We start from the raw sequence: 25,516 nt of genomic DNA, 5'->3' as shown, positions 1-25,516 counted from the left end.
GGATAGAGTAGATAGGGAGGCGTCCTTGCCCAACAAAAGCAACAAGAATAGGAAGGGTATAGATTTAAAGTGATCTGCAAGAGAAGTGAGGGTGGAGAAACATTTTCACTCTGAGTAGTTAGGGTGTAGAGTGCACTGTCTTAAAATATGGTGGAGGCAGGTTCAGTTGAGTCATTCAAAAGGGGCATCAGCAGGTTACTTGGAGTAAAACAGAAAGATATGGGGGAGATACAGGAGATTGGCACAAGTGCATATAGCATGCCAGCGCAGACAAGATGGGCCGAATGGGCTCCTCCTGTGCTGTAACAATTCTGAGTTGCTGTTTGGACCCAGCAGAGAAGGCCGTGAGCTGCACTCCTGTTTCAATGGGCAGTTGGACTCTCCTGAGTGAGCTGCAATCTGCCCAGCTGCAGCAAGGGGTCAGTCTTCTTAACCTCCAGTCCTTGTGTTGGGAAGTTCCACACTCAGGAATTTTCTCAGGATGTGAGCCGAGGGCTCCGCAGGGAGATTACACGTGACGAGGTGAGATTACAGGTGAGATGAGGGTTGGCCATTCTGTGGAATTTAGGCTAAGGAATGATTTATTTGGGAAGTTATTAAGATATCAGCCACTTGGGGAGATTGGGAGGACTGACTGGGTGGTTTGGGAATGAGTAGGTACAGATCTTTGATAAGTGAAATTAGGGAATATTTCCATATACAGACTCTGGAAAACTCTTCCAAAAACAGCCATTGATTACAGATCAGTTCTGAATTTGCACCGCAACCACACCAGCTATGTCCTTATGGAACAGCAGAGTACGCTCGACGGGCCAAATGGCCAGGGTCTCCTTTGCCTGAGTCCTTTGACCCCAGCTCTCTTTCTGCTCTCTGTCCCTCGAAAATTATGCAGTGTTCAGCAACACATCTCAGGTACAGCAGGAGATCAGAAACATTCCCTGACCTTGTGTATTGAGTGTCTCCAAAGAGCAGCAATGTGTGGGCTGGCTGGTCTAGAGGAAAGGCCTTTCCTTCTGAACTGCAGTGAACTGGTGCACATGCTGGAAATCCACAATGAAGGTAGAAAGTGCCGGAAACTGCCAAAAGAAATGGCAGAGAGAGAGAAAGAAACTTATGTTCCTCTACGCTTGGGTTGTCTGTGTCTGTCTCTGTCTGTCTGTCTGTGTGTGTGCGTGTGCGTGTCTGTGTGCCTTCATTAACTAATCCATTGGAAAGCTGCTGAAAGTAACACAAGCAGAGGGATTGTGTATTCAAACCAGAGAAACCCAGAGCCTGTGTCAATCTCTTTAATTGCATTAACAAAAAAAACAACCAAAAACAAAACATTTTATATATCCGGCAAAATAATTGCCTTTGAAAGCTTATTCTGCATTAGCAAGAGGCAAGCAAAATACATGCCATTTAGTTTCTATAACAGTGCCAAAAGAATTCTTTAAAAGAAATTCCCCTTCACAGCCCAGTAATGTCTATCAACAGCCTCTTAGTGTTGTTGGGGGGACTCCAGTCCAACCTTCTGCACCTCCACTTTATGAAGTCCCTGTAACTTCCTTAATAGCTCCGTGATGAATTCCTAAAGACAAAGGAACATAAAGAACATTAGTTTTGACCTCAGTTTTGGAACATGTGTACGATTCTAGGTGGCTGACATAATGTTGAGGGCTGAAAGGATGTTCCCCCTCATGGGAGGGTCTCGGGCCAGAGGGTACAGTCTCAGAGTAAAAGGGCACCAACTGAAGACCAAGATTGAAGAGGAATTTCTTCTGTGGGGGTCAAGAGTCTTTGGAACTCCTTGCCCCAGAGAGCTTTGGGGATAGAGTCCGTGCGTATATTTAAGGCTGAGATCGAGAGAATCTTGATCAGTCGGGGAATTGAGGGTTACAGGGAAAGTGGACGTGAGGAGTGTGGGAGCAGGGCAGTAGGCACTGCGGGGTGGCCGGTGGGGCTGAGGTCGATCTCACAGTGGGGTGGGGAAGGTCGAGTCTTTGTGAGCTCAGCATGACCAGACGCTTACGGATTGAGGGGTCGAACCGTTAACGTTCCCACCAGTGAGGAGGAGGGACTGTAATGTTTCACTTTCTAAACGTTTTCTTCCTGGTATTCCTGCTTTATGCATAAAGGACCCTACCCTGAGATGGAGCTAAAATGGCACTGTATGTGGCAACTGGCAAATCTTTCACTGCACTCTTGAGATTACGTGCGACAGTAAAGCTAATTCCATTCAATTAATTCTAATCAGTCATGATCCTATTGAAAGGCACAGCAGGCTTGAGGGGCTGAATGGCCTATTCCTGTTCATTTCCTTATGGTAATATCCAATGCTGCTATTTCTGTGCTGCCTCACCCTGACAGGAAAACAACTCACAGTCAATGGGCGTGGGCTCTTGTGGTACAGTGGTAATGTTCCTACCTCTGGAATAGGGGGTCCAAGTCCCACCTGTTCCAGAGGGTGGACTGTACCATCTCTGAAGAGGTTGGTTAAAAGTGTCCACACGGCGAGATTGAAAACAGTGGTGTCTTAAACCCTCATCCATAACAAGGTCAGTGTTTATTACCCATCCCCAATTACCCCTTGAGGGTCTCACTTGGCTATTTCAGGGGGCAGTTAAGAGTCACCCACATCGCTGCAGTCACATGTAGGTCAGACTGGGTAAGGAGGGAAGATTTCCCTCCCTCAAGGTCAGGACATTAGTGACCCAGATGGGTATTTCCCACCATCACTGACAATTTCTCACTCACCGTCACAGAGATGGACTTTCGGTTCCTGATCGATTCAAATGAATTTAATTTCCACCAGTGGAACCCTACTCTGATCTGCTCAGCATTAAATCTGAGCCTCTGTTCTACTTTCCCCCCCCCCCCCCCCGGGACATTATCACCATGCCACTGCATTTACGTAGCACCTCAGGACATTCCAGAATGCCAATGAAACACTCATGGTGCCCCCGAAGGAAGTGTAAAGGAGAACCTGTGGCGCAGTAACCTCCCACTAACAGCGATGCGACAACACCCCCCCCCTCCTTATTTTGAGATGTCGGGGTGAGAAATCAGTATGGGGGGGGGTGGGGATGAAGCCTTGATTCTCTCCATTGAAATAGCGCCATGAGATTTTTTGGATCTACCCACCTCCCGGCCCATCTGCACCGAAGGGGGCTTTGATTAATGTCACATCAGAAAGATTCAGTCTGATTCAGTCAGGACTTAAATGGGAATGTTAGCTTTTATCATGGCCTCAAACCTCGGAGGTTCAAGCTCATTATGAGAGGCATGGAGAGGGTAAATAGACGAGGTCTTTTCCCTGGGGTCGGGGAGTCTAGAACTAGAGGGGCATAGGTTTAGGGTGAGAGGAGAAAGATATAAAAGAGACCTAAGGGGCAATGTTTTCACACAGAGGGTGGTACGTGTGTGGAATGAGCTGTCAGAGGACGTGGTGGAGGCTGGTACAATTGCAACATTTAAGAGGCGTTTGGATGGGTATATGAATAGGAAGGGTTTGGAGGGATATGGGCCGGGCGCTGGCAAATGGGATTAGATTGGGTTAGGATATCTAGTCAGCATGGACAAGATGGACCGAAGGACGAGATTAGGTTGGGATATCTGGTCGGCATGGATGAGTTGGTCTGTTTCCATGCTGAAGAACTCTATGACTCTAATTAGCACCAACATCCTGCTTTTAGTGGTTTAGTAAGCTCCTCCCCTCCCCCTTGTGCTATGTTTAGAGTCAATGATGGGAGGCTGGAAGAGCAGAGCAGCTCAGACAGCATCCGAGGAGCAGGAAAGTTAACGGTTCAGGCTGGCCTCGCTTCTGTTGACCCTGACCTCCAGCATCTGCAGTCCACACGGTCTCCCATACTTCGCCTGCTGTCTTGTACTTTTGGTTGGAACTGCACAGGCAGGAAGTTCATTGCAACACATTCACCTCCCAATAAATCAGGAATAAACGGACCAAAGCACACGTACCTCAATACAACGTTGTTGGTCAACATGTCTGACCCTCACAACAAGGACAGGAACCACTCCAGGAGATAACAGCCCACCCTGAACAAAACTTTCTTGGCGCAGTCTTAGGTTCTTTTCCAAAGCTGCGTTTAGACATAAAGCCTGGCAGAGGTTGGCACCAACACCACGTCCTCCGCTTGCGTATCCCCTGGCCTGTTCATTACCCAGATTTTTAAACAAAAACAATGCAAGTGGTTGACTAACATTTTGGTTTTCCCTTGGTATGTCTTCACCATTCACATCTCTCCCGATGCTGTAGCTTCCAGACCCATCCCAGGAGCCAGAGCGATCCCGGGTGCAGTGCAGAGGGAGTGCTGCACTCCCCGGGAATCTATCCCTCAATTTGGACGTTCAGCTAACGCAGAGGGGTGCTGGCAGGTGGCACTGGCAGGTGGCACTAGATTGGGTTGGGATAACTGGTCGGCATGGACGATTGGACTGAAAGGTCTGTATCCGTGCTGTCCTCTTCTGGTCAACATCTGGACTCAGCCAACACCGGATTGTCTCGGTTTTTAAAAAATAAATTTGCTGTCTGGGGGAGCTTGCTGTGCACAAACTGGCTGTTTCCTGTGGCGACGGCATTCCGAAAAGTAACCCTTGGGTGTCAGGAGCTCTGGGATGTTTTTAACATTGTGGGTCAAACCAGAGCTCTCCAGGAGAATAATGAAGATTCTTTGATCATTTCCCTTCCTCCTGTAACGTCCACTGAATGAAGAGGAGAAGGCTACTCAGCCCATCCATCGTGATCGCAGCCTCAACTCCACATTCCTGCCTAGCTCCCACCACCCTGATATACTCTTTATACAACCCCTACAGCGCAGAAGGAGGCCATTCGGCCCATCGATTCCGCACCAACCCTCCGAGAAGCATCCCACCCAGATCCACACTACCCTGCAACCCGACATTCCCGATGGCTAACCCACCTAGTCTGCACATCCCTGGGCACTACGGGTGATTTTCCAATCCACCCTAAGCTGCACATCTTTGGACTGTGGGAGGAAACCGGAGCACCCAGAGGAAACCCACGCAGACACGGGGAGAACGTGCAAACTCCATACGCACAGTCGCCTGAGGCTGGAATTGAACCTGGGTCCCTAGAGCTGGGAGGCAGCAGTGCTAACCACTGAGCCACTGTGCTGTGTCAGTTAAGAGTCAGGACACAAAACCTATCTCAGCTTTAAAAATATTCAGAATGAGACTCATCTCCCTGGAGTAGAGAAGAATGAGGTGACCTCATTAAAACATCTTGGATTCTGTAAGGGGCTGGACAGGGTCAATACTGAGAGGGTGGCCCCCCCCCTTACGGGAGGGTCTAGGACCAGAGGACACAGTCTCAGAATAAAGGGGCTCCAATTTCAGACTGAGATGGGGAGGAAATTCTCCTTGCTGAGGGTTGAGTGTCTTTGGAACTCCTTGTCCCAGAGAGCTGTGGGGCAGAGCCCGTGTGTATATTTAAGGCGGAGATCGAGAGATCCTTGATCAGTCGGGGAATCGAGGGTTACAGGGAAATACAGGAAAGTGGACTTGGGGAATCTCGGATCAGCCGGGACCCTACTGAATGGTGCAGCAGGCTCGAGGGACTGAATGGCCTCTTCCTGTTCCTATGGTCGTTGTTCACCGACCCAGCCTGTGAACAGAGTTTCCACAGACCCATGGCCCTAAGGAAAAATATTCCTACTCGACTCCACCTTTAGTGGGAGAGCCTTTAATTTTAGGCTGGGCCTCCTCATTCTAGACCCGCCCACAAAATGATTTCCCATCAGGAAAGAAATGAGTTAATAGCTGTAGGACCCCTGGCTGGTCACACTAGGCCAGGGGGTCCCTGCACTAAGCCAGGAGGGAAGTTAACACCCAACATTTACAGACAGTACACCACGTTGTGTGGAGTGACGCTGTTTTGATCTCATGATGGTGAAACCATCAGGACTAAAAGCTGAGAAGTCTATTCTTATTCAAAATCCGCAGGAAAGACTCCAAGTTTTTTTTATTCACTTATGGGATGTGGGTGTCACTGGCTGGGCCCAGGATTTATTACCCGTCCCTAGTTGCCCCCCGTGAGAAGGTGGGGTTGAGCTGACTTCTTGAACCGTGTGCTGTGGGTTGGCCCACAATGCCCTTAGGGAGGGAATTCCGGAATTCTGACCTAGTGACACTGAAGGAACAGTGATATATTTCCAAGTCAGGATGGGGAGTGGCTCAGAGGGGAACTTGCAGGGGGTGGTGTTCCCATGTATCTGCTGCCCTTGTCCTAATAAGGCAATATCCCTCCAATTCTGGCCTCCTGAACATTTCCGGATTTCCATTACTCTTCCTCTGCTGGCCAGACCCTTAGCTCTGGAATCCTCTCCTGGATTTGGAGAGTGAGCGTGGATAACATCCTTCTGTACCGGAGCAATTTTGTCAACAACTGACTCCGATCAATTTCAGGGAACTTAGTGTCAACTAACTTCAAGAAAAGAGATATCTTTTGAGACCAGGAGACAGCGGAATTGTTTACCGGTATCATGACCCGTGGGAAGGATAATAACCGCTGTCCTCCCTTAATCCAATCCCAGCAACTCTCACACGTCGTTTAGAGTCAGAGAGATGTACAACATGGAAACACACCCTTCGGTCCACGCCAACCAGATATCCCAACCCAATCTACTCCCATTTGCCAGCACTTGGCCCATATCCCTCCAAACCCTTCCTATTCATATACCCATCCAGATGCCTTTAAATGTTGCAATTGTACCAGCCTCCACCACTTCCTCTGGCAGCTCATTCCACACACGTACCACCCTCTGAGTGAAAACGTTGCCCCTCAGATCCCTTTTCAATCTTTCCCCTCTCACTGTAAACCCTCTAGTTCTGGACTTCCCCCACCCCAAGGAAAAGACTTTGTCTATTTATCCTAGCCATGCCCCTCATAATTTCATAAACCTCTATAAGGTCACCCCTCAGCCTCCGACGCTCCAGGGAATACAGCCCCAGGATGTTCAGTCTCTCCCTGTAACTCAAATCCTCCAACCCTGGCAACATCCTTGTAAATCTTTTCTGAACCCTTTCAAGTTTCACAACATCTTTCCGATAGGAAGGAGGCCAGAATTGCACGCAATATTCCAACAGTGGCCTAACCAATGTCCTGTACAGCCGCAACATGACCTCCCAACTCCTGTACTCAATATTCTGACCAATAAAGGAAAGCATACCAAACGCCTTCTTCACTATCCTATCTACCTGCGACTCCACTTTCAAGGAGCTATGAACCTGCACTCCAAGGTCTCTTTGTTCAGCAACATTCCCCAGGACCTTCCCATTAAGTGTATAAGTCCTGCCCTAATTGGCCTTCTTTAGCATTGTGTGTCACAATCACAACCAGCTTCTAATTTTAACATGATAATCCCTTTTAAGCACATATATATTTTTTAAATTCATGGGAAACCAGCTGAATATTTTGAGTAAATCATAAACTGAGTGATTGCCATGTGCTGTTCTGATCTTGTTTTACTGTCACCAGCAAGTGAATGCTGTTTTTTCTCTCTTTTCCTTTAACAAACTCGCGAAAGCATTTTGACCAAGACTTCTTTGTGACCTGTTTGGAGCCTCCTTATGTGGCTGAGTGCCAGCCCGTGTCAGTGCAGCTTGTCATTATGTTCTTCATGAGTCAGTTACACAGTCTCTCAGTACATTCACTCTGGGAGCAGTTAAACCGAGATAAGAACATAGGAACCAGGAGCTGTCTGGCCCCTCCATCCTGCTCCCCCCATTCAATAAAATCATGGCTGATCTTTATCATGGACCCAGCTCCACTTACCAACCCCCTCACCATAACCCTTCATTCCTTTACTGTTCAAAAATCTCTCTTGGCCTTAAAAACATTCAGTGAGGAAACCTCAGCTGTTTCCCTGGGCGGGGAATTCCACACATTCACAACCCTCTGGGTGAGGACATTCCTCCCCAGCTCAGTCTGAAACCCGCTCCCCCTTATTTTGAGGCTATGCCCCCTGGTTCTAGTTTCACCTCCCGGTGGAAACAACCTCCCTGGTGCGATTTTATCTATGCCCTTCCTCATTTTGTATGTATCTATAAAACCTGGTTTCCTCCCACAATCCAAAGATGTGCAGGTTAGGGTGATTTGGCCTTGGGAAATTGTCCCACAGTGCCCAGGGATGTGTCGGCTAGGTGGATTGGCCATGGGAAATGCAGGGTGATAGGGATAGAGTGGGTCTGGCCAGGATGGTCTTTCGAGAGTCGATCAGACTTGATGGGCTGAATGTCGTCTATCTGCACTTTAGGCATTCTGATACTGGCTTTGACCCATACCCTTTAACACCATGGTTTAACAAAAATATTTCACTATCCCACTTACAATCCCACATAAACCCCAGCCCCTGCCAGAGAGTGATGTTTCCACTCTGCTATTTAATTTGTGATCTTCGATTTGAAAAGAGGGACAGGAAACTCTCTGGCTTTGCTCAATCAATTTGAATCGAGACATTTCTAGGGAAATGCTTCCCGCTGGGGTCACTGAAATTTCACTCCGATAAGATCGAGCCATCGTCAAGCGCAATTATTCACCAGACTTCAGATGAAGGTCTCATCAACAAGGGAGGTCAAGTGGGAAACCATTTCACAGGGACATTCCCAAACATCAATCCCAGGGCAACACTTCAAAGCTAACTGTACCCTTCACTTGGCAAGGAACCAGCTCTGAGCTGAGGATTGTTACTAGCTCATTCCCTTTCCCTTACTTAATCATCACTGCCTGAATATGCTTTGGTGCAAATTTACTTATTAAAAAGATTTACAAACTAAGAGGCCATTTGGCCCCTCGAGCCAGCTCTGTTATAGAGATGTACAGCACGGAAACAGACCCATCGGTCCAATCCGTCCATGCCGACCAGATATCCCAACCCAATCTAGTCCCGCCTGCCAGCACCCAGCCCATATCCCTCCAAACCCTTCCTATTTATATACCCATCCAAATGTCTTTTAAATTGTACCATCCTCCACCACGTCCTCTGGCAGCTCATTCCATACACGTACCACCCTCTGCGTGAAAAAGTTGCCCCTTAGGTCTCTTTTATAGCATTCCCCTCTCACACAAAACCTATGCCCTCTAGTTCTGGACTCCCCCATCCCAGGGAAAAGACTTTGTCTATTTATCCTATCCATGCCCCTCAATTTTGTAAACCTCTATAAGGTCACCCCTCAGCCTCCGACGCTCCAGGGAAAACAGCCCCAGCCTGTTCAGCCTCTCCCTGTAGCTCAGATCCTCCAACCCTGGCAACATCCTTGTAAATCTTTTCTGAACCCTTTCAAGTTTCACAACATCTTTCCGATAGGAAGGAGACCAGAATTGCACACAATATTCCAACAGTGGCCTAACCAACGTCTTGTACAGCCGCAACATGACCTCCCAACTCCTGTACTCCGTACTCTGACCAATAAAGGAAAGCATACCAAATGCCTTCTTCACTATCCTATCTACCTGCGGACTCCACTTTCAAGGAGCTATGAACCTGGACTGTCTCTTTGTTCAGCAACACTCCCTCGGACCTTACCATTAAGTGTATAAGTCCTGCTAAGAGTTGCTTTCCCAAATTGCAGCACCTAACATTTATCTGAATTAAACTCCATCTGCCACTTCTCAGCCCATTGGCCCATCTGGTCCAGATCCTGTTGTAATCTGAGGTAACCCTCTTCGCTGTCCACTACACCTCCAATTTTGGTGTCATCTGCAAACTTACTAACTGTACCTCTTATGCTCACAACCAAATCATTTATGTAAATGACAAAAAGTAGAGGACTCAGCACCAATCCTTGTGGCACTCCACTGGTCACAGGCCTCCAGTCTGAAAAGCAACCCTCCACCACTACCCTCTGTCCTCTGTCTTGGAGCCAGTTGTATCCAAATGGCTAGTTCTCCCTGTATTCCGTGAGATCTAACCTTGCTAATCAGTCTCCCATGGGGAACCTTGTTGAACGCCTTACTGAAGTCCATATAGATCACGTCTACCACTCTCCTCTCAGTAATCTTCTTTGCTTCTTCTTCAAAAAACTCAATCAAGTTTGAGAGACATTATTTCCCATGCACAAAGCCATGTTGACTATCCCTAATCAGTCCTTGCCTTTCCAAATACATGTACATCCTGTCCCTCAGGATTCCCTCCAACAACTTGCCCACCACCGAGGTCAGGCTCACCGGTCTATAGTTCCCTGACTTGTCCTTACCACCCTTCTTAAACAGTGGCACCACATTTTCCAACCTCCAGTCTTCCAGCACCTCACCTGTGACTATCGATGATACAAATATCTCAGCAAGAGGCCCAGCAATTACTTCTCTAGCTTCCCACAGAGTTCTCGGGTACACCTGATCAGGTCCTGAGGATTTATCCACCTTTAACCGTTTCAAGGCATCCAGCACTTCCTCCTCTGTAATATGGACAATTTTCAAGATGTCACCATCTATTTCCCTACAGTCTATATCTTCCATATCCTTTTCCACAGTAAATACTGATGCAAAATACTCATTTAGTATCTCCTGTAGCTCCACACAAAGGCCACCTTACTTGATCTTTGAGGGGCCCTATTCTCTCCCTAGTTACCCTTTTGTCCTTAATGTAATTGTAAAAACCCTTTGGATTCTCCCTAACCCTATTTGCCAAAGCTATCTCATGTCCCCGTTTTGCCCTCCTGATTTCCCTCTTAAGTATACTCCTACTTCCTTTATACTCTAAGGATTCACTCAATCTATCCTGTCTATACATGACATATGCTTCCTTCTTTTTCTTAACCAAATCCTCAATTTCTTTAGTCACCAGAATTCGTTATACCTACCAGCCTTCCCTTTCACCCTGACAGGAATACACTTTCTCTGGATTCTTGTTATCTCATTTCTGAAGGCTTCCCATTTTCCAGCCGTCCCTTTACCTGTGAACATCTGCCCCCAATCAGCTTTCGAAAGTTCTTGCCTAATACCGTCAAAATTGGCCTTTCTCCAATTTAGAACTTCAACTTTTAGATCTGGTCTATCCTTTTCCATCACTATTTTAAAACGAATAGAATTATGGTCGCTGGCCCCAAAGTGCTCCCCCACTGACACCTCAGTCACCTGCTCTGCCTTATTTCCCAAGGGTAGGTCAGGTTTTGCACCTTCTCTAGTAGGTACATCTACATACTGAATCAGAAAATTTTCTTGTACGTGCTTAGTAAACTCCTCTCCATCTAAACCTTTAACACTATGGCAGTCCCAGTCTATATTTGGAAAGTTAAAGTCCCCGACCATAACCACCCTATTATTCTTACAGATAACGGAGATCTCCTTAAAAATGTTTATCAATTTCCCTCTGACTATTGGAGAGTCTTAAAGTACAATTCCAATAAGGTGATCATCCCTTTCTTATTTCTCAGTTCCACTGAAATAACTTCCCTGGATGTATTTCCAGGAATATCCTCCCTCAGCACAGCTGTAATGCTATCCCTTATCAAAGACACCACTCCCCCTCCTCTCTTGCCTCCCTTTCTATGCTTCCTGTAGCATTTGTATCCTGGAACATTAAGCTGCCAGTCCTGCCCATCCCTGAGCCATGTTTCTGTAATTGCTATGATATCCCAGTCCCATGTTCCTAACCATGCCCTGAGTTCATCTGCCTTCCCTGTTAGGCCCCTTGCATTGAAATAAATGCACTTTAATTTATTAGTCTTACCTTGTCCCTGCCTGCCCTGACTGTTTGACTCACTTCTGTTCTCAGCTGCACCCGTCTCAGATCGATCTCTTTCCTCACTATCTCCCTGGGTCCCACCCCCCACCCCCCACCCCACCCCCCACCTTACTAGTTTTAATCCTCCTGAGCAGCTCGAGCAAATCTCCCTGCCAGTATATTAGTCCCCTTCCAATTTATTTGCAATCCATCCTTCTTGTACAGGTCACTTCTACTCCAGAAGAGATTCCAATGATCCAAAAATGTGAATCCTTCTCCCATACACCAACTCCTCAGCCATGCATTCATCTGCTCTATCCTCCTATTCCTGCCCTCACTAGCTCGTAGCACTGGGAGTAATCCAGATATTACTACTCTCGAGGACCTCCTTTTTAAATTCCTGCATAACTCTCTATATTCACCTTTCAGAATCTCAACCTTTTCTCTTGCTATGTCATTGGGGTAAACCCGCTTTGCCAGCTGTATGTTCACACAACAGCAAGAGCCCTGGGGCATAACCCTCAGTCCCCAGCCTGTTCAGCCTCTCCCTATAGCTCAAACCCTCCAACCCTGGCAACGGCCTTGTAAATCTTTTCTGAACCCTTTCAAGTTTCACAACATCTTTCCGATAGGAAGGAGACCAGAATTGCTTGCAATATTCCAACAGTGGCCTAACCAATGTCATGTACAGCTGCAACATGACCTCCCAACTCCTGTACTGAATACTCTGCCCAAATAGGTGTGGAGGCTAGATCAATGATAGTCTTTAAAGGAGAGGTGGATTGTCAAAATATTGAATGTTCTGATGAGTTGATGCAGACCAGCCATGACTAACAGCACTGACTTGAAAGGGTGAATGGCCTACTCCTGTTTCTTATAACCAATACTCTCTTGTGATTGAGGACTGGGAAGATGAAATAACTTAAGAAAAGATATTTTAAAATAAGACTTACATCTGTATTTTTCCCGCACATTCTAAGCATTATCTGGAAGACAAAAACAGTGCCATGTTTTAGAGGCTCATTGAATGTCCATCCAGACCCCTCACCCCCAGGTCCTGAGAGAGTGTCAGATCAACAGACCAGACCTGTAATTGGCTCCTCCGTTCTCCGTCAGTCTGAAGTTCCAGTAATTCATCTATATTCACCTCTTCAGGCATCTGCCCTTCCTGTACAAGGTAGAGGGAGAGATTAGGACCAGCCGTCACCAACCCATTCTATTCCACACAAACTTCTTGTACCAACACACCCTCACCGCGCTGCTCCCTCAGATGTTCCTGCCTCACAGTCCCGGGACGACGTCAGGAAAGGTCTGCAACTTAGCCTTGGGTTTATGGGAGGGGGTTAGCTCAGTTGGGTGGACAGCTGCTTTGCGATGCAGCGCGAGTTCAATTCCTGGCTGGACTGAGGTTACCACCTTCTCATTGTCTCCCCCTTGTGGTGACCCTGAAGCGGTCTCTCACCACATCCCCACAGATGGCTGTACACCAGTCCCTGTACATTCTCTCCCTGTCCCTCTTAATCTTCCTTATCTCCTTGAAGAAACAGTATATCGCCTTTAAATCTCTCTCAATTTCTCTTTCTTGAGCTCAATGTCAATGACTTATCTGATTACACTCCTGGGGAATTTTTCTAATTCACTTGTGGGATGTGGGTGTCACTGGCAGGGCCCAGGATTTATTGCCCGTCCCTAGTTGCCCCCCTTGAGAAGGTGGGGGTGAGCTGCCTTCTTGACCCGCTGCAGTCCGTGTGCTGTGGGTTGACCCACAATGCCCTTAGGGAGGGAATTCCAGGATTCTGACCCAGCCACACTGAAGGAAGGGTGATATATATCCAAGTTGGGATGGTGAGGGGCTTGGAGGGGAACTTGCAGAGGGTGGTGTTCCCATGTATCTGCTGCCCCTTGTCCTTCTAGATGGAAGTGGTCGTGGGTTTGGAAGGTGCTGTCTGAGGATCTTTGGTGAGTTGCTGCAGTGCATCATGTAGATGGTACACACTGCAGCTACTGAGCGTCGGTGGGGGAGGGAGTGGGTGTTTGTGGATGTGGGGCCAATCGAGCGGGGGCTGCTTTGTCCTGGATGGTGTTGAGCTTCTTGAGTGTTGTTGGAGCTGCCCCCCCATCCAGGGCAAGTGGGGAGTATTCCCTCACCCTCCTGACTTGTGTCTTGGAGATGGTGAACAGGCTTTGGGGAGTTACTCGCTGCAGGATTCCCAGTCTCTAGGGGCCATTATGTTTATTTATATGACTGCATATGCAAATGCAATTAAATAGGCTATGACTATTATGTTATGTTACTAATTCCCAATCCTGCTCTTTGCCAACATTAGAATGTAGTGAGTACATTAATGTTAAGTTCTTCCCAAGGAACACAATGTTGTGGAAATAACTGAGATAAATTAGGAACAGATGGGAGAATTGGCTTTACGATCAGTAAAAAATTTAGTTTAATCTTGAACATTTCCAGATATTCCCAAATAAACACAACATGAGGAAACAAACAGATGAAAAGCAGCAGTGGAAATGACTTCTCGTTGAACATAAAGAGAACAACAACGTAGAGACGAACAGCATGGACACAGACCCTTCAGTCCATCTTGTCCGTGCTAACCAGATATCCTAACCCAATCTAATCCCATTTGCCAGCATTTGGTCCATATCCCTCCAACCCTTCCTATTCATATACCCATCCAGATGCCTTTTAAATGCTGTAACTGTCCCAGCCTCCACCACTTCCTCTGGCAGCTCATTCCATACACTTACCATCCTCTGAGTGAAAGAATTGTCCCTCAGGTCCCTTTTAAGTCTTTTCCCCTCTCACCCGAAACATATGCCCTCTAGTTCTGAACTCCCCCAACCCAGGGAAAAGTCAAGCTTAGAGTAGTCAGGCAGCCTCCGAGGAGCAGGAAAATCGATGTTTCGGGCAAAAGCCCTTCATTAGGAATGAGGGCTCCTATCCACACCCCTCATGATTTTATAAACAAAGCTCACCCCTTCAGCCTCCGACGCTCCAGGGAAAACAGCCCCAGCCTATCGAGTCTCTCCTTGTACTTCAAACCCTCCAAACCTGGTAACATCCATGTAAATGTTCTCTGGACCCTTTCAAATGGCATTTATATAGCACCTAGAATGTAGTAAACCCCACTAGGAGCTATTAAAACTAACGTTGACAATGAGCTACGTAAGGCACATGATCAGGAGTTTGGTGGAAGAGATGGATTTGAGGGAGCATTTTCAAGGAGATGGCAAGATGGAAAGATTTAGGACAGGAATCCCAGAGCTAGGGACCCCAGAAGCTGAAGACAGACCTGATGCAGAATCCTCCATGGCTGTTATTAACCTTCCGAACGGACCTCTCAAATTTCCAAACATTGATCTCACTTTCTGCGTACTCTCTCTGCAGCACCGACATTGTATTCCTTGCCTGGTTAAATCACCCTGTGATATTTGCACAGCATGATCGGACCAAACTACATGCAAAACAAAACGTTTCACTGTACCGAGGTACATGTGACAACAAAACCAACTCGAAGATGACTAATGCTAACTTAGCAGCTCACTCACTCACTCATGCAGAAATCTGGAGAATTGTGACCCTGAGGTTAAAAGGTCAAAACTGAATCATGGGACACCAGTTAGGAAGACAAGACACTTGGTGAGAATCCCAGCAGCTTGGTTGCTGACCTCAGGATGACTTCACTAAAACGCAGCCGGGACATCCCTCAGCATGTCCATTAGGATCTCGAACCAAGAGATTCCAAGATCCCTTTCTGAATTGGTCAATACTAGCCAGAGTGACAGTCAGGGAACGTACATGGGGATATACAGCATTGAAACCTGCCATTCGGCCCAAACAGTCCATACTGGTGCCCCAACCTTCTCCCATTCCATTGCATCTCAACCCTATCACAATATCTTTCTGGTATTCAAGGTTTACCCAAGATCCTCAAGCAGCACCTTCCAAACCCACGACCACTTCCATCTAGAAGGACAAGGGCAGCAGATACATGGGAACACCACCCCCTGCAAATTCCCCTCCAAGCCCCGCACCATCCCGACTTGGAAATATATCACCGTTCCTTCAGTGTCGCTGGGTCAGAATCCTGGAATTCCCTCTCTCAGGGCATTGTGGGTCAACCCACAGCACATGCGCTTCAAGAAGGCAGCTCACCCCCACCTTCTCCAGGGGCAACTAAGGACGGGTAATAAATGCTGGGCCCAGCCAGTGATGACCACATGCTACAAAAGTTATTTGCCTCCTATCGGAAAGATGTTGTGAAACTTGAAACAGTTCAGAAAAGATTTACAAGGATGTTGTCAGGGTTGGAGGATTTGATCTATAGGGGGAGGCTGAACAGGCTGGGGCTGTTTTCCCTGGAGCGTCGGAGGCTGAGGTAAATCTTATAGAGGTTTCTAAAAACATGAGGGGCATGGATAGGGTAGGTAGACAAAGTCTTTTCCCTGGGGTGGGGGAGTCCAGAACTAGAGGGCATAGGTTTAGAGTGAGAGGGGAAAGATATAAAAGGGACCTAAGGAGCAACTTTTTTCCACACAGAGGGTGGTATGTGTATGGAATGAGCTGCCAGAGGAAGTGGTGGAGGCTGGTACAATTACAGCATTTAAAAGACATCTGGATGGGTATATGAATAGGAAGGGTTTGGAGGGATATGGGCTAAGTGCTGGCAATTGGGACTAGATTGGTTTGGGATATCTGGTTGGCATTGATGAGTTGGACCGAAGGGTGTGTTTCTGCGTTTTACATCCCTCTTGTGTATATCCAGCTTCTCCTTAAACTAATCACCTCGAGCTCTCCCAGTGGGAATGAGCCCTACAGCCTCTTCAATTCCCCACTGGATTCATTGATAATTGCTTTTTATTGGTGGCTCCTTTAGACCCACCCATTTCTGCTGAACTGACTTTGGGAAACTTCAATCAGCCACTTTGTCGGAAAAGGTTAAAAGATTCTCTTGTTATTTCACTTGCTCCCACTGGTTGGGTGTGGGGATGTGGGCAGGAGGGATATTCAAGCTGAGAGAGACCTATCCCAAGGCAAATACCTCAGCGATGGCCAAGGTATCCTCTGTTTCTGGACTCACGATGGGACTAAAATTACCAACACAAAAAACGTCACTTGAGTTTTTCACATCCTGTCACGTTTGAGGGTGAGCATAACTGACATTTAAACAGTTGGGAATTTATTTGGCAGAAAGGGAGATCAGAACAGCGGAAGCAATGAGTTTGAATCATCTCAGAATAACTTCAACCTCAGTGTTCCCAGAATATCTTATCTTAAAAACAGTTGGCCCATGAAAAGCTGGTAGGTTTGTAAATGAAGGCAGTTTGGTTTATGAGGTAAGAATGCAGACAGAGAAAGTAAAGAAATGCTATTGGGCAAGACAGAGTTGGATCTATTCAGTCCATCGAGCATGCTACTCCAGAGGATTGTAGTTCATTTATGATCCTGTCTGTCCCTTTCCTTGATGTCCCCACATCTTTCATTGGCCAAAGAAAGCCATTTACGACAGCTGTGAGTGTTTCAACAACTGACCATGTGCTGGAGCACAGTGTTCCTAAGGCACACAACACTCCAACTTCAAGATGGCACCTCTAGCAGTGTGGCACTCCCTCAGCACTGACCCTCCGACAGTGCGGCACTCCCTCAGCACTGACCCTCCGACAGTGCGGCGCTCCCTCAGCACTGACCCTCAGACAGTGCGGCGCTCCCTCAGTACTGACCCTCCGACAGTGCGGCGCTCCCTCAGTACTAGCTGTCCGACTCAGAGCCCACACAAACACACATTGAAATAGCATTTGGAATTTGAATAGATGTAGTGTGCACCTTCAAAATTCCTGAACTGAGGAGTGGGCAGAAGAGTTGGCCGGTCTGTCAGATGGAGCCAACAATTGAATCTATTGTAGCTTCAGTGTTTGGCAGGGGATGTGTCAGAGTTAACAAGGGTACAATGAAACTGTCGTCACAAACAGTTGAGCTCAGTGATGGATCGTGCAAATCTCCTGCTGTTTCGAGCCGGACAGAGATTGTTTACCAGCAGCTAAAGGAAATGTTTATTTTGAAAGACACAGAGTTGGCAACTTCACCGTAGCCATCTCTCAAACCCCTTCGACAATGTAGCACTGGTTTCTGTCAATGCAGTCTTCCCTACCCCCGTGAATCATACACACACCCATAAGAGGAATCATCCAAGTCTCCCGTGACATTCCTCTTTATGGATTGTGTGACAATTACAGGGGAGCTTAACCAGAGGAGACAGAACAGTGTAAACCGTAAAGTAACTATGGGGAGATTAATGGCTGGTTTCACAAGCCCTGTGATTACAGAGAACAATGACAGCCCTCACTCCACCCTCTCTGTGACAAACATTAGGTCGGCGCGATGGCTCAGTGGTTAGCACTGCTGCCTCTCAGTGCTAGGGACGTGGGTTCAACTCCCCCCTCGGTCAACTCCAATGTGTGGAGTTTGCACATTCTCCCCACGTCTGTGTGGGTTTCCTTCGGTTTCCTCCCACAGTCCAAAGATGGAAAGATGTTGTGAAACTTGAAAGGGTTCAGAAAAGATTTACAAGGATATTGCCAGGGTTGGAGGGTTTGAGCTACAGGGAGAGGCTGAACAGGCTGGGGCTGTTTTCCCTGGAATGTCAGAGGCTGAGGGGTGACCTTATAGAGGTTTATAAAATTATGAGGGACATGGATAGAGTAAATAGACAAAGTCTTTTCCCTGGGGTTGGGGTGTCCAGAACTAGAGGGCATAGGTTTTGGGTGAGAGGGGAAAGATATGAGAGAGACCTAAGGGGCAACTTTTTCACACAGAGGGTGGTACGTGTATGGAATGAGCTGCCAGAGGAAGTGATGGAGGCTAGTACAATTGCAACGTATAGATTAGATTACTTACAGTGTGGAAACAGGCCCTTCAGCCCAACAAGTCCATACTGACCCTCCGAAGAGCAACCCACCCAGACACATTCCCCTACATTTACCTTCGCCTGACACTATGGACAATTTAGCATGGCCAATTCACCTAACCTGGACATCTTTGGACTATGGGAGGAAACCAGAGTACTCAGAGGAAACCCACGCAGACACAGGGAGAATGTGCAAACTCCACACAGACAGTTGCCTGAGGCTGGGATTGAACCCATGTCTCTGGCGCTGTGAGGCAGCAGTGCTATCCACTGTGCCACCGTGCCACCCATGAGGGCGTTTGGATGGGTATATGAATAGGAAGGGTTTGGAGGGATATGGGCCGGGTGCTGGCAGGTGGGACTAGATTGGGTTTGGGTATCTGGTCAGCATGGACGGGTTGGACCGAAGGGTCTGTTTCCGAGCTGTATATCTCTATGACTCTGTGCAGGTTAGGGTGGATTGGCCATGGAAAATGCAGGGTTACAGGGAGGTGTGGGTCTGGGAGGGATGCTCTTCTCTGGGGGTAGGGGTGAGGTAGGTGTGGACTCGATGGCCTGTGTCCAACTGTGGGGATGATATGATTCGGTTCCTTGCGCCTATCCACAATTCAATGAGACCATGCCTCAACTGTGCTTTAACTCCAATATTATGCCTTGGTTCAACCTCCCTAAACCCCCTCAAACAACAGCTTGCAATCATCTCATTCTCTGAAGTTTTCTCTCAGTCCTGCCCAATCCCGAAGGCTCTTTCTTGGGAGAGCCAGAGGGGAGGGGGAGTTTTGGAGATCACCACGCGCCAGTGCGCCAAGAAACTGTTTTCTGACTCCCCCCTAACCAGCCTGCATCAAATTACCAATTTGGTTTCTTTGTTCCAGATTGCCCTGCCCCCACAGAAAGTAATGATTTCTCTATTTGCCAATGTTTCATCAAATCCTTTAATTGTCTCAAACATTTCCATTAGATCACCTTTTAATCATCTCCACACGAGTGTACAAGCCTCATTTGCGCAAACTGTCCTCAGAATTTAACACTTTCAGTCCCAGGCTGATCAAATCCAGCAACCCACAATACAGAGACCATCATCACTCTCCGACAGTGCCCACTCCCTCAGCACTGACCCTCCGACAGTGCGGCACTCCCTCAGCACTGACCCTCCGACAGTGCGGCACTCCCTCAGCACTGACCCTCCGACAGTGCGGCACTCCCTCAGCACTGACCCTCCGACAGTGCGGCACTCCCTCAGCACTGACCCTCCGACAGTGCGGCACTCCCTCAGCACTGACCCTCCGACAGTGCGGCACTCCCTCAGCACTGACCCTCCGACAGTGCGGCACTCCCTCAGCACTGACCCTCCGACAGTGCGGCACTCCCTCAGCACTGACCCTCCGACAGTGCGGCACTCCCTCAGCACTGACCCTCCGACAGTGCGGCACTCCCTCAGCACTGACCCTCCGACAGTGCGGCACTCCCTCAGCACTGACCCTCCGACAGTGCGGCACTCCCTCAGCACTGACCCTCCGACAGTGCGGCACTCCCTCAGCACTGACCCTCCGACAGTGCGGCATTCCCTCAGCACTGACCCTCCAATAGTGCAGCAATCCCTTAGCACTGACCCTCCAATAGTGCAGCACTCCCTCAGCACTGACCCTCCAATAGTGCAGCACTCCCTCAGCACTGACCCTCCAATAGTGCAGCACTCCCTCAGCACTGACCCTCCAATAGTGCAGCACTCCCTCAGCACTGACCCTCCAATAGTGCAGCACTCCCTCAGCACTGACCCTCCGACAGCGCCCGCTCCCTCAGCACTGACCCTCCGACAGCGCCCGCTCCCTCAGCACTGACCCTCCGACAGCGCCCGCTCCCTCAGCACTGACCCTCCGACAGCGCCCGCTCCCTCAGCACTGACCCTCCGACAGCGCCCGCTCCCTCAGCACTGACCCTCCGACAGCGCCCGCTCCCTCAGCACTGACCCTCCGACAGTGCGGCACTCCCTCAGCACTGACCCTCCGACAGTGCGGCACTCCCTCAGCACTGACCCTCCGACAGTGCGGCACTCCCTCAGCACTGACCCTCCGACAGTGCGGCACTCCCTCAGCACTGACCCTCCGATACTGCGGCATTCCCTCAGCACTGACCCTCCGACAGTGCCCACTCCCTCAGCAGTACTAAAATAATCAATCTTTCCTGTTGCTGGGTTGCACCTTGATGTGAATTGGCCAAAGGACAGGAGTGAAGCTGAGAGTTGTTTCTGATGTGATCTAGAACTGAAAAGGCAATGGGAGCAGACGCAACAGTAACTTTTAAAAGGGAATTTCCAAAATATTTGAAACAGAACGATTTCCCGGGATTAGGGGAATGAGATTGTGTTGGTCACAAAGGTGTCCTTTTATGGATATTTGACTCTGTCAAAAATCCCGGAATGTGAGCCATCGGTAAGTGAGGCACCGGATTTGTCAGTGGAGCCTGGAGGCTAAACAAAGTCAGGATCTGTCAGAGTGGACAAACTGTGTGCGCGCGCGTGCACGCGCAGGCGTGCGTGGGTGTGGGCGTGAGTGTGAGAACAGGTCACAATTGTTTCCAATAAACATTACTGACTCGGAGGAAGGAAATGAATGTCTGCGGGGAATTTTGCAGACAACACAAAAATAAATGGAAAGGCAGGTTGTGAGGGGGATCCAAACCGTTTACTGAGAGATTCTGCTGGGTTCAGTAAATGAGTAAATGGAGTATAATGTTTGAGAAGGTGAAGCTGTTTGTTTTGAGATGAAGAACAAAAGATCAGATTATCATTCAAATGGAGAAAGACTGCAGAAAGTCGCAGCACAAAGGGTCTCGGGAGTGGGGGGATGGGGACTTGTGCACGACACACAGAAAGCAAGGACAGTAGGTGATCAGGAAGGGCCTTATTTCAAGAGGGTTGGAGTATGAGAGTAGAGAAATCTTACTGCAACTGTACAAGGGGCTGGGGAGACCACACTGGGATGGAGGGATTGTCTCATGAGCAAAGGTTAAACAGGTTGGGGGCTCTACTCCCTGGAGTAGAGAAGAATGAGAGGTGATCCCATGGAAACATCTCGGATTCTGTAAGGGGCTTGACAGGGTCAATGCTGAGAGGATGGCCCCCCTCACGGGAGGGTCTAGGGCCAGAGGGCACAGCCTCAGGATAAAGGGGCTCCAACTGAAGGCTGAGATGGGGAGGGATCTCTTCCCTCAGAGAGCTGAGAGTCTTTGGAACTCCTTGTCCCAGAGAGCTGTGGGGGCAGAGCCCATGTGTATATTTACGGCCGTGATGGAGAGATCCTTGAAGAGTTGTGGACTCAAGGGAAAAGGGCAGGAGGGCGGACACGAGGAATGTCACATCAACCGTGACCTAACTGAATGGTCAAACAGCAATGAGGGGCTGAATAGCCTATTCCTGTTCTTATTTTGTTTTAAAAGGTGCACCTTGGGTTCTGTCGAGGTTGGGAGAACTCGGCTTTTGATGCATCCAGTTGGGAAGAGGGACGGAGAGGTTTGCGCTGGGAGCCTGGAGTCATACTCAAGCACTTGATAATTTATTGGTGTTTACTGGCTAATGGACGTGTGCCCGAACTGGGAGAGACAGTAGCAAGTAAAGTGATGACAAAGACTCAGAAGCTTTTAAAAATCCAATCACTGTTGCCCTCATGAATTATTTGCACGAACCAGAATTAGGCTTCATGTAATATTAACACCAACTCTCTATTGGTGAATTCCACTCGGTCAACTCTGCTACAGGCAAAAAGGTATTACTATCGGGAAAGGAAAGATAAAACCGCCATAGTCCGACCAGAACGTGGGGCTGCCATCCTGTTAGAGAGGAGGCCAGCGGGAGTTTAACCTGGGGGTCACTGTGCCTCAGACCAGGGGGAAAGAGGTTGGGAAGCAAAGTCCCTCAGCCGGTGATGGGAATCAAACCCACCCTGTCAATATCTGTCTGCATCACAAACCAGCCATCCAGCCAACTGAGCTAACAGACCCCCACTGGGAAGGTAACAGAGTGGGGCAGTAGTTACAGCAATAGGGTCCCTGCACTAACCTGTGCTGACCTCTGGCCCCTCCAGCCTGACCTCTGGCCCCTCCAGCCTGACCTCCGGCCCCTCCAGCCTGCTCTAAAGAGGAACCTGCTCAGGTTCAAACAGAGAACAAAACAACACAAGGGTTCCTCATCTGGAGGCACCAATTTGGAGTAAAATATGAGACACATTTTTCTCAATCTAATGAAAAGGGAGATGACTGGAAAGTCCCATAGTGGACGGGTTCCAGAGGAAGGTCGGCTTTACTTTATGTTGACACAACTTGCTCTGTCCCACTCCTTACACCAAAACATTTCTGTTTATTCACCCTCTTTGGGGAAACGTGTTTCCAACTAAAACCACTCTGTGTTCAGCTTCCCTTCCTAAAGAACAACAAGGTCATGGATAAATCCAAAAAAACAGAGAGAGAATGAGGGTGGTACAGGGCCAAGACACAGAGAGGTGGTGAGAAGAGAGGGGGGGGGGAAGAGAGAGAGAGAGAGAGCGTGACAGAGAGAGAGAGAGAGAGAGAGTGTGTGTGACGGGGGGTGGGGGAGAAAGAGGGAGAGAGACAGGCAGAGAGAGAGTGCGTGATAGAGAGCGCGCGTGACAGAGAGGGGGGAAAAGAGGGAGAGAGACAGGCAGAGAGAGAGAGAGAGAGAGAGAATGACAGAGAGAGAGAGAGAGAGAGAGCGCGAGAGAGAGTGTGACAGAGAGGGGGGGAGAAAGAGGGAGAGAAACAGGCACAGAGAGAGAGGGAGAGAGAGCGCACAACAGAGGGGGGGGAGGAGAAAGAGGCAGAGAGACAGGCAGAGAGAGAGAGAGAGAGAGAGAAATGATACACTGATGGGGGATAGAAGAGAAAAAAAGACAGACACAGAGGTGGGGGGGGAACACAAATAATAAAGAGGGATAGAGAGATAAGGGGACAGAGAGAGAGAGGAGAGAGAAAAAGGCACAGAGAGAGGGAACAGAGAGAGCAAGACAGGGAGAGATAGAGAGGAATAGGGGGAGAAAGAGGAGTGATAGGGAGAGAGAGGAGGACAGAGAGAAAGACAGAAGTGCAGAGAGAGTAGGACAGACAGAGAGAGAGAAAGAGAGAGAGAGACAGGGGATAGGGGGAGATAGAGAGAGCAGGGCACAGAGAGGGGGCAGATAGAAATAGGAGGACAGAGATGGGGAGCAAGGGACAGAGAGGGTTAGAGAGAGAGACAAAGAGAGGGATAGAGAGAGGGGAAGAGAGAGAGAGGACACAGAAAGAGGAAGGGAGAGAGAGGAAACAATGTAAGAGCTAAGAACTCAGGATGGGATTGATGAAGTGATGCGAGCGTAGAACCCCGTGGTGGACAGGGGGAGAGAGACACAGAATCCAGTGACGGGACACCAACTGCAAAGAGACGTTATTCAATGGATACACCAGCATGTGGAAACAAAACCACATCAAAGCAGCAAGTGATGGATTCCAATGTTCTGGAGAAATCAGAGGGGAATTTCTGCTGAACATCTGCTCCTTTGGAAGATGTTTGGGAGAGAACTTTAAACATTGTCTAATGTGGAACGAGAAAAGTGGTTTGAACCGAGCTCTCTGTCTCTGTCTCCGAAACGTGAGACTAAGAGAGACCGGGATGCAGTGAGTTTACAGTGGAACACAGACAGCTCCCTGTGTGTCAAACCCAGACTCCTCGAGCATTTATTAACAATGTGGGTCTGTGGGTAACACCCTCACCCACACACTCCAGCAGTTTCACAGAAAATACAAATGAGTAAGCCATCTTATCTGATTGCCCATTCACATCTGATCCGTTATCTCAATGCCTTATCACTAATTTATCCCCATACCTCTAGATGCCACCAATATTTAAACTACTTATTGATTTCTTTCTTATATATATATTCATGGATCACAGATTCCCCACAGTGATATTATCCCCACAGCTTCCACAAAGTCAAACCTCACGACAGCATCTTGAGTTCTCAATCCAAGATGATATTCCCACTGAAAAACTGAGGGAGTGCCGCGCTGTCGGAGGGTCAGTGACGAGGGAGTGCCGCGCTGTCGGAGGGTCAGTGCCGAGGGAGTGCCGCGCTGTCGGAGGATCAGTGCCGAGGGAGTGCCGCGCTGTCGGAGGGTCAGGGCTGAGGGAGTGGGCACTGTCGGAGGGTCAGTGCCGAGGGAGTGCCGCACTGTCGGAGGGTCAGTGCTGAGGGAGTGGGCACTGTCGGAGGGTCAGTGCCGAGGGAGTGCCGCACTGTCGGAGGGTCAGGGCTGAGGGAGTGCCGCACTGTCGGAGGGTCAGGGCTGAGGGAGTGCCGCACTGTCGGAGGGTCAGGGCTGAGGGAGGGCCACACTGTCGTGAATGCTAACGTGCAGGTGAGTGATGAGGTAGAGTTCCCCTCCATGTACAGAAGAAATAGTGGGATGGGTGGAGGAAGGGGTAGGGTTATTCCCAGGAGGTGCAGCAGCTGCTGGACCAGGGGTTTGTAAAAATGTAAATGGTCAGTTTGAATTTCAAATCAGAAGGTGTTAACCCCTTGTGCACAATGTGTTGAAAGTGGGCGATTGAGCCGAGAAGTGATTGGGTCGTTCAGTAATCTCCCAATGTCTTATGTATCTCCTGTCTGAGAGACCATCAGCAACAAGAAGGATCAGGGATAAAGAGAGAGTCCTCCTGCTGAGATTAGGGACTGGGTTTATCACAGGCTGCTGTTACTGTGTGTGTGTCCGTGTGTGAGTGTGTGTGTGTGCATGCGAGTGTGTCTGTGCCTGTGTGTTTGTGTGTTGGGGAGAATGTCAGGGGGAGGGGCACAGTGGGTGGTGGGTTTGTGGGGAGGGGTAGTGGAGGCGGTGAACAGCTGGTACTCAGTGGTGGTTCCTTTGGTGAGA

At 48.7% G+C, this 25,516-nt stretch overlaps 1 protein-coding gene across 1 annotated transcript in view; it reads right to left on the bottom strand.

Annotated features, from left to right (window-relative positions):
* Positions 1–1,272: 1,272 nt before the first annotated feature.
* Positions 1,273–25,516, bottom strand: part of ppp1r14ab (protein phosphatase 1, regulatory (inhibitor) subunit 14Ab) — a 48,674-nt gene continuing 24,430 nt past the window's right edge. The window contains exons 2-4 of the mRNA XM_072549543.1: positions 12,769–12,849; positions 12,635–12,667; positions 1,273–1,570 (exon numbers count right to left, since the gene is read on the bottom strand). Coding sequence (XP_072405644.1) covers positions 1,481–1,570; positions 12,635–12,667; positions 12,769–12,849 — 204 coding nt within the window. The 3' untranslated portion in view covers positions 1,273–1,480. The remainder of the gene's footprint in view (positions 1,571–12,634; positions 12,668–12,768; positions 12,850–25,516) is intronic.

This window comes from Chiloscyllium punctatum, chromosome 29 (genome assembly GCF_047496795.1).
Source record: "Chiloscyllium punctatum isolate Juve2018m chromosome 29, sChiPun1.3, whole genome shotgun sequence".
In the NCBI taxonomy this organism is placed as follows: Eukaryota; Metazoa; Chordata; class Chondrichthyes; order Orectolobiformes; family Hemiscylliidae; genus Chiloscyllium; species Chiloscyllium punctatum.
Note: the sequence above shows the minus strand (reverse complement) of the source record. Positions and strands in the feature narration are given on the sequence as shown.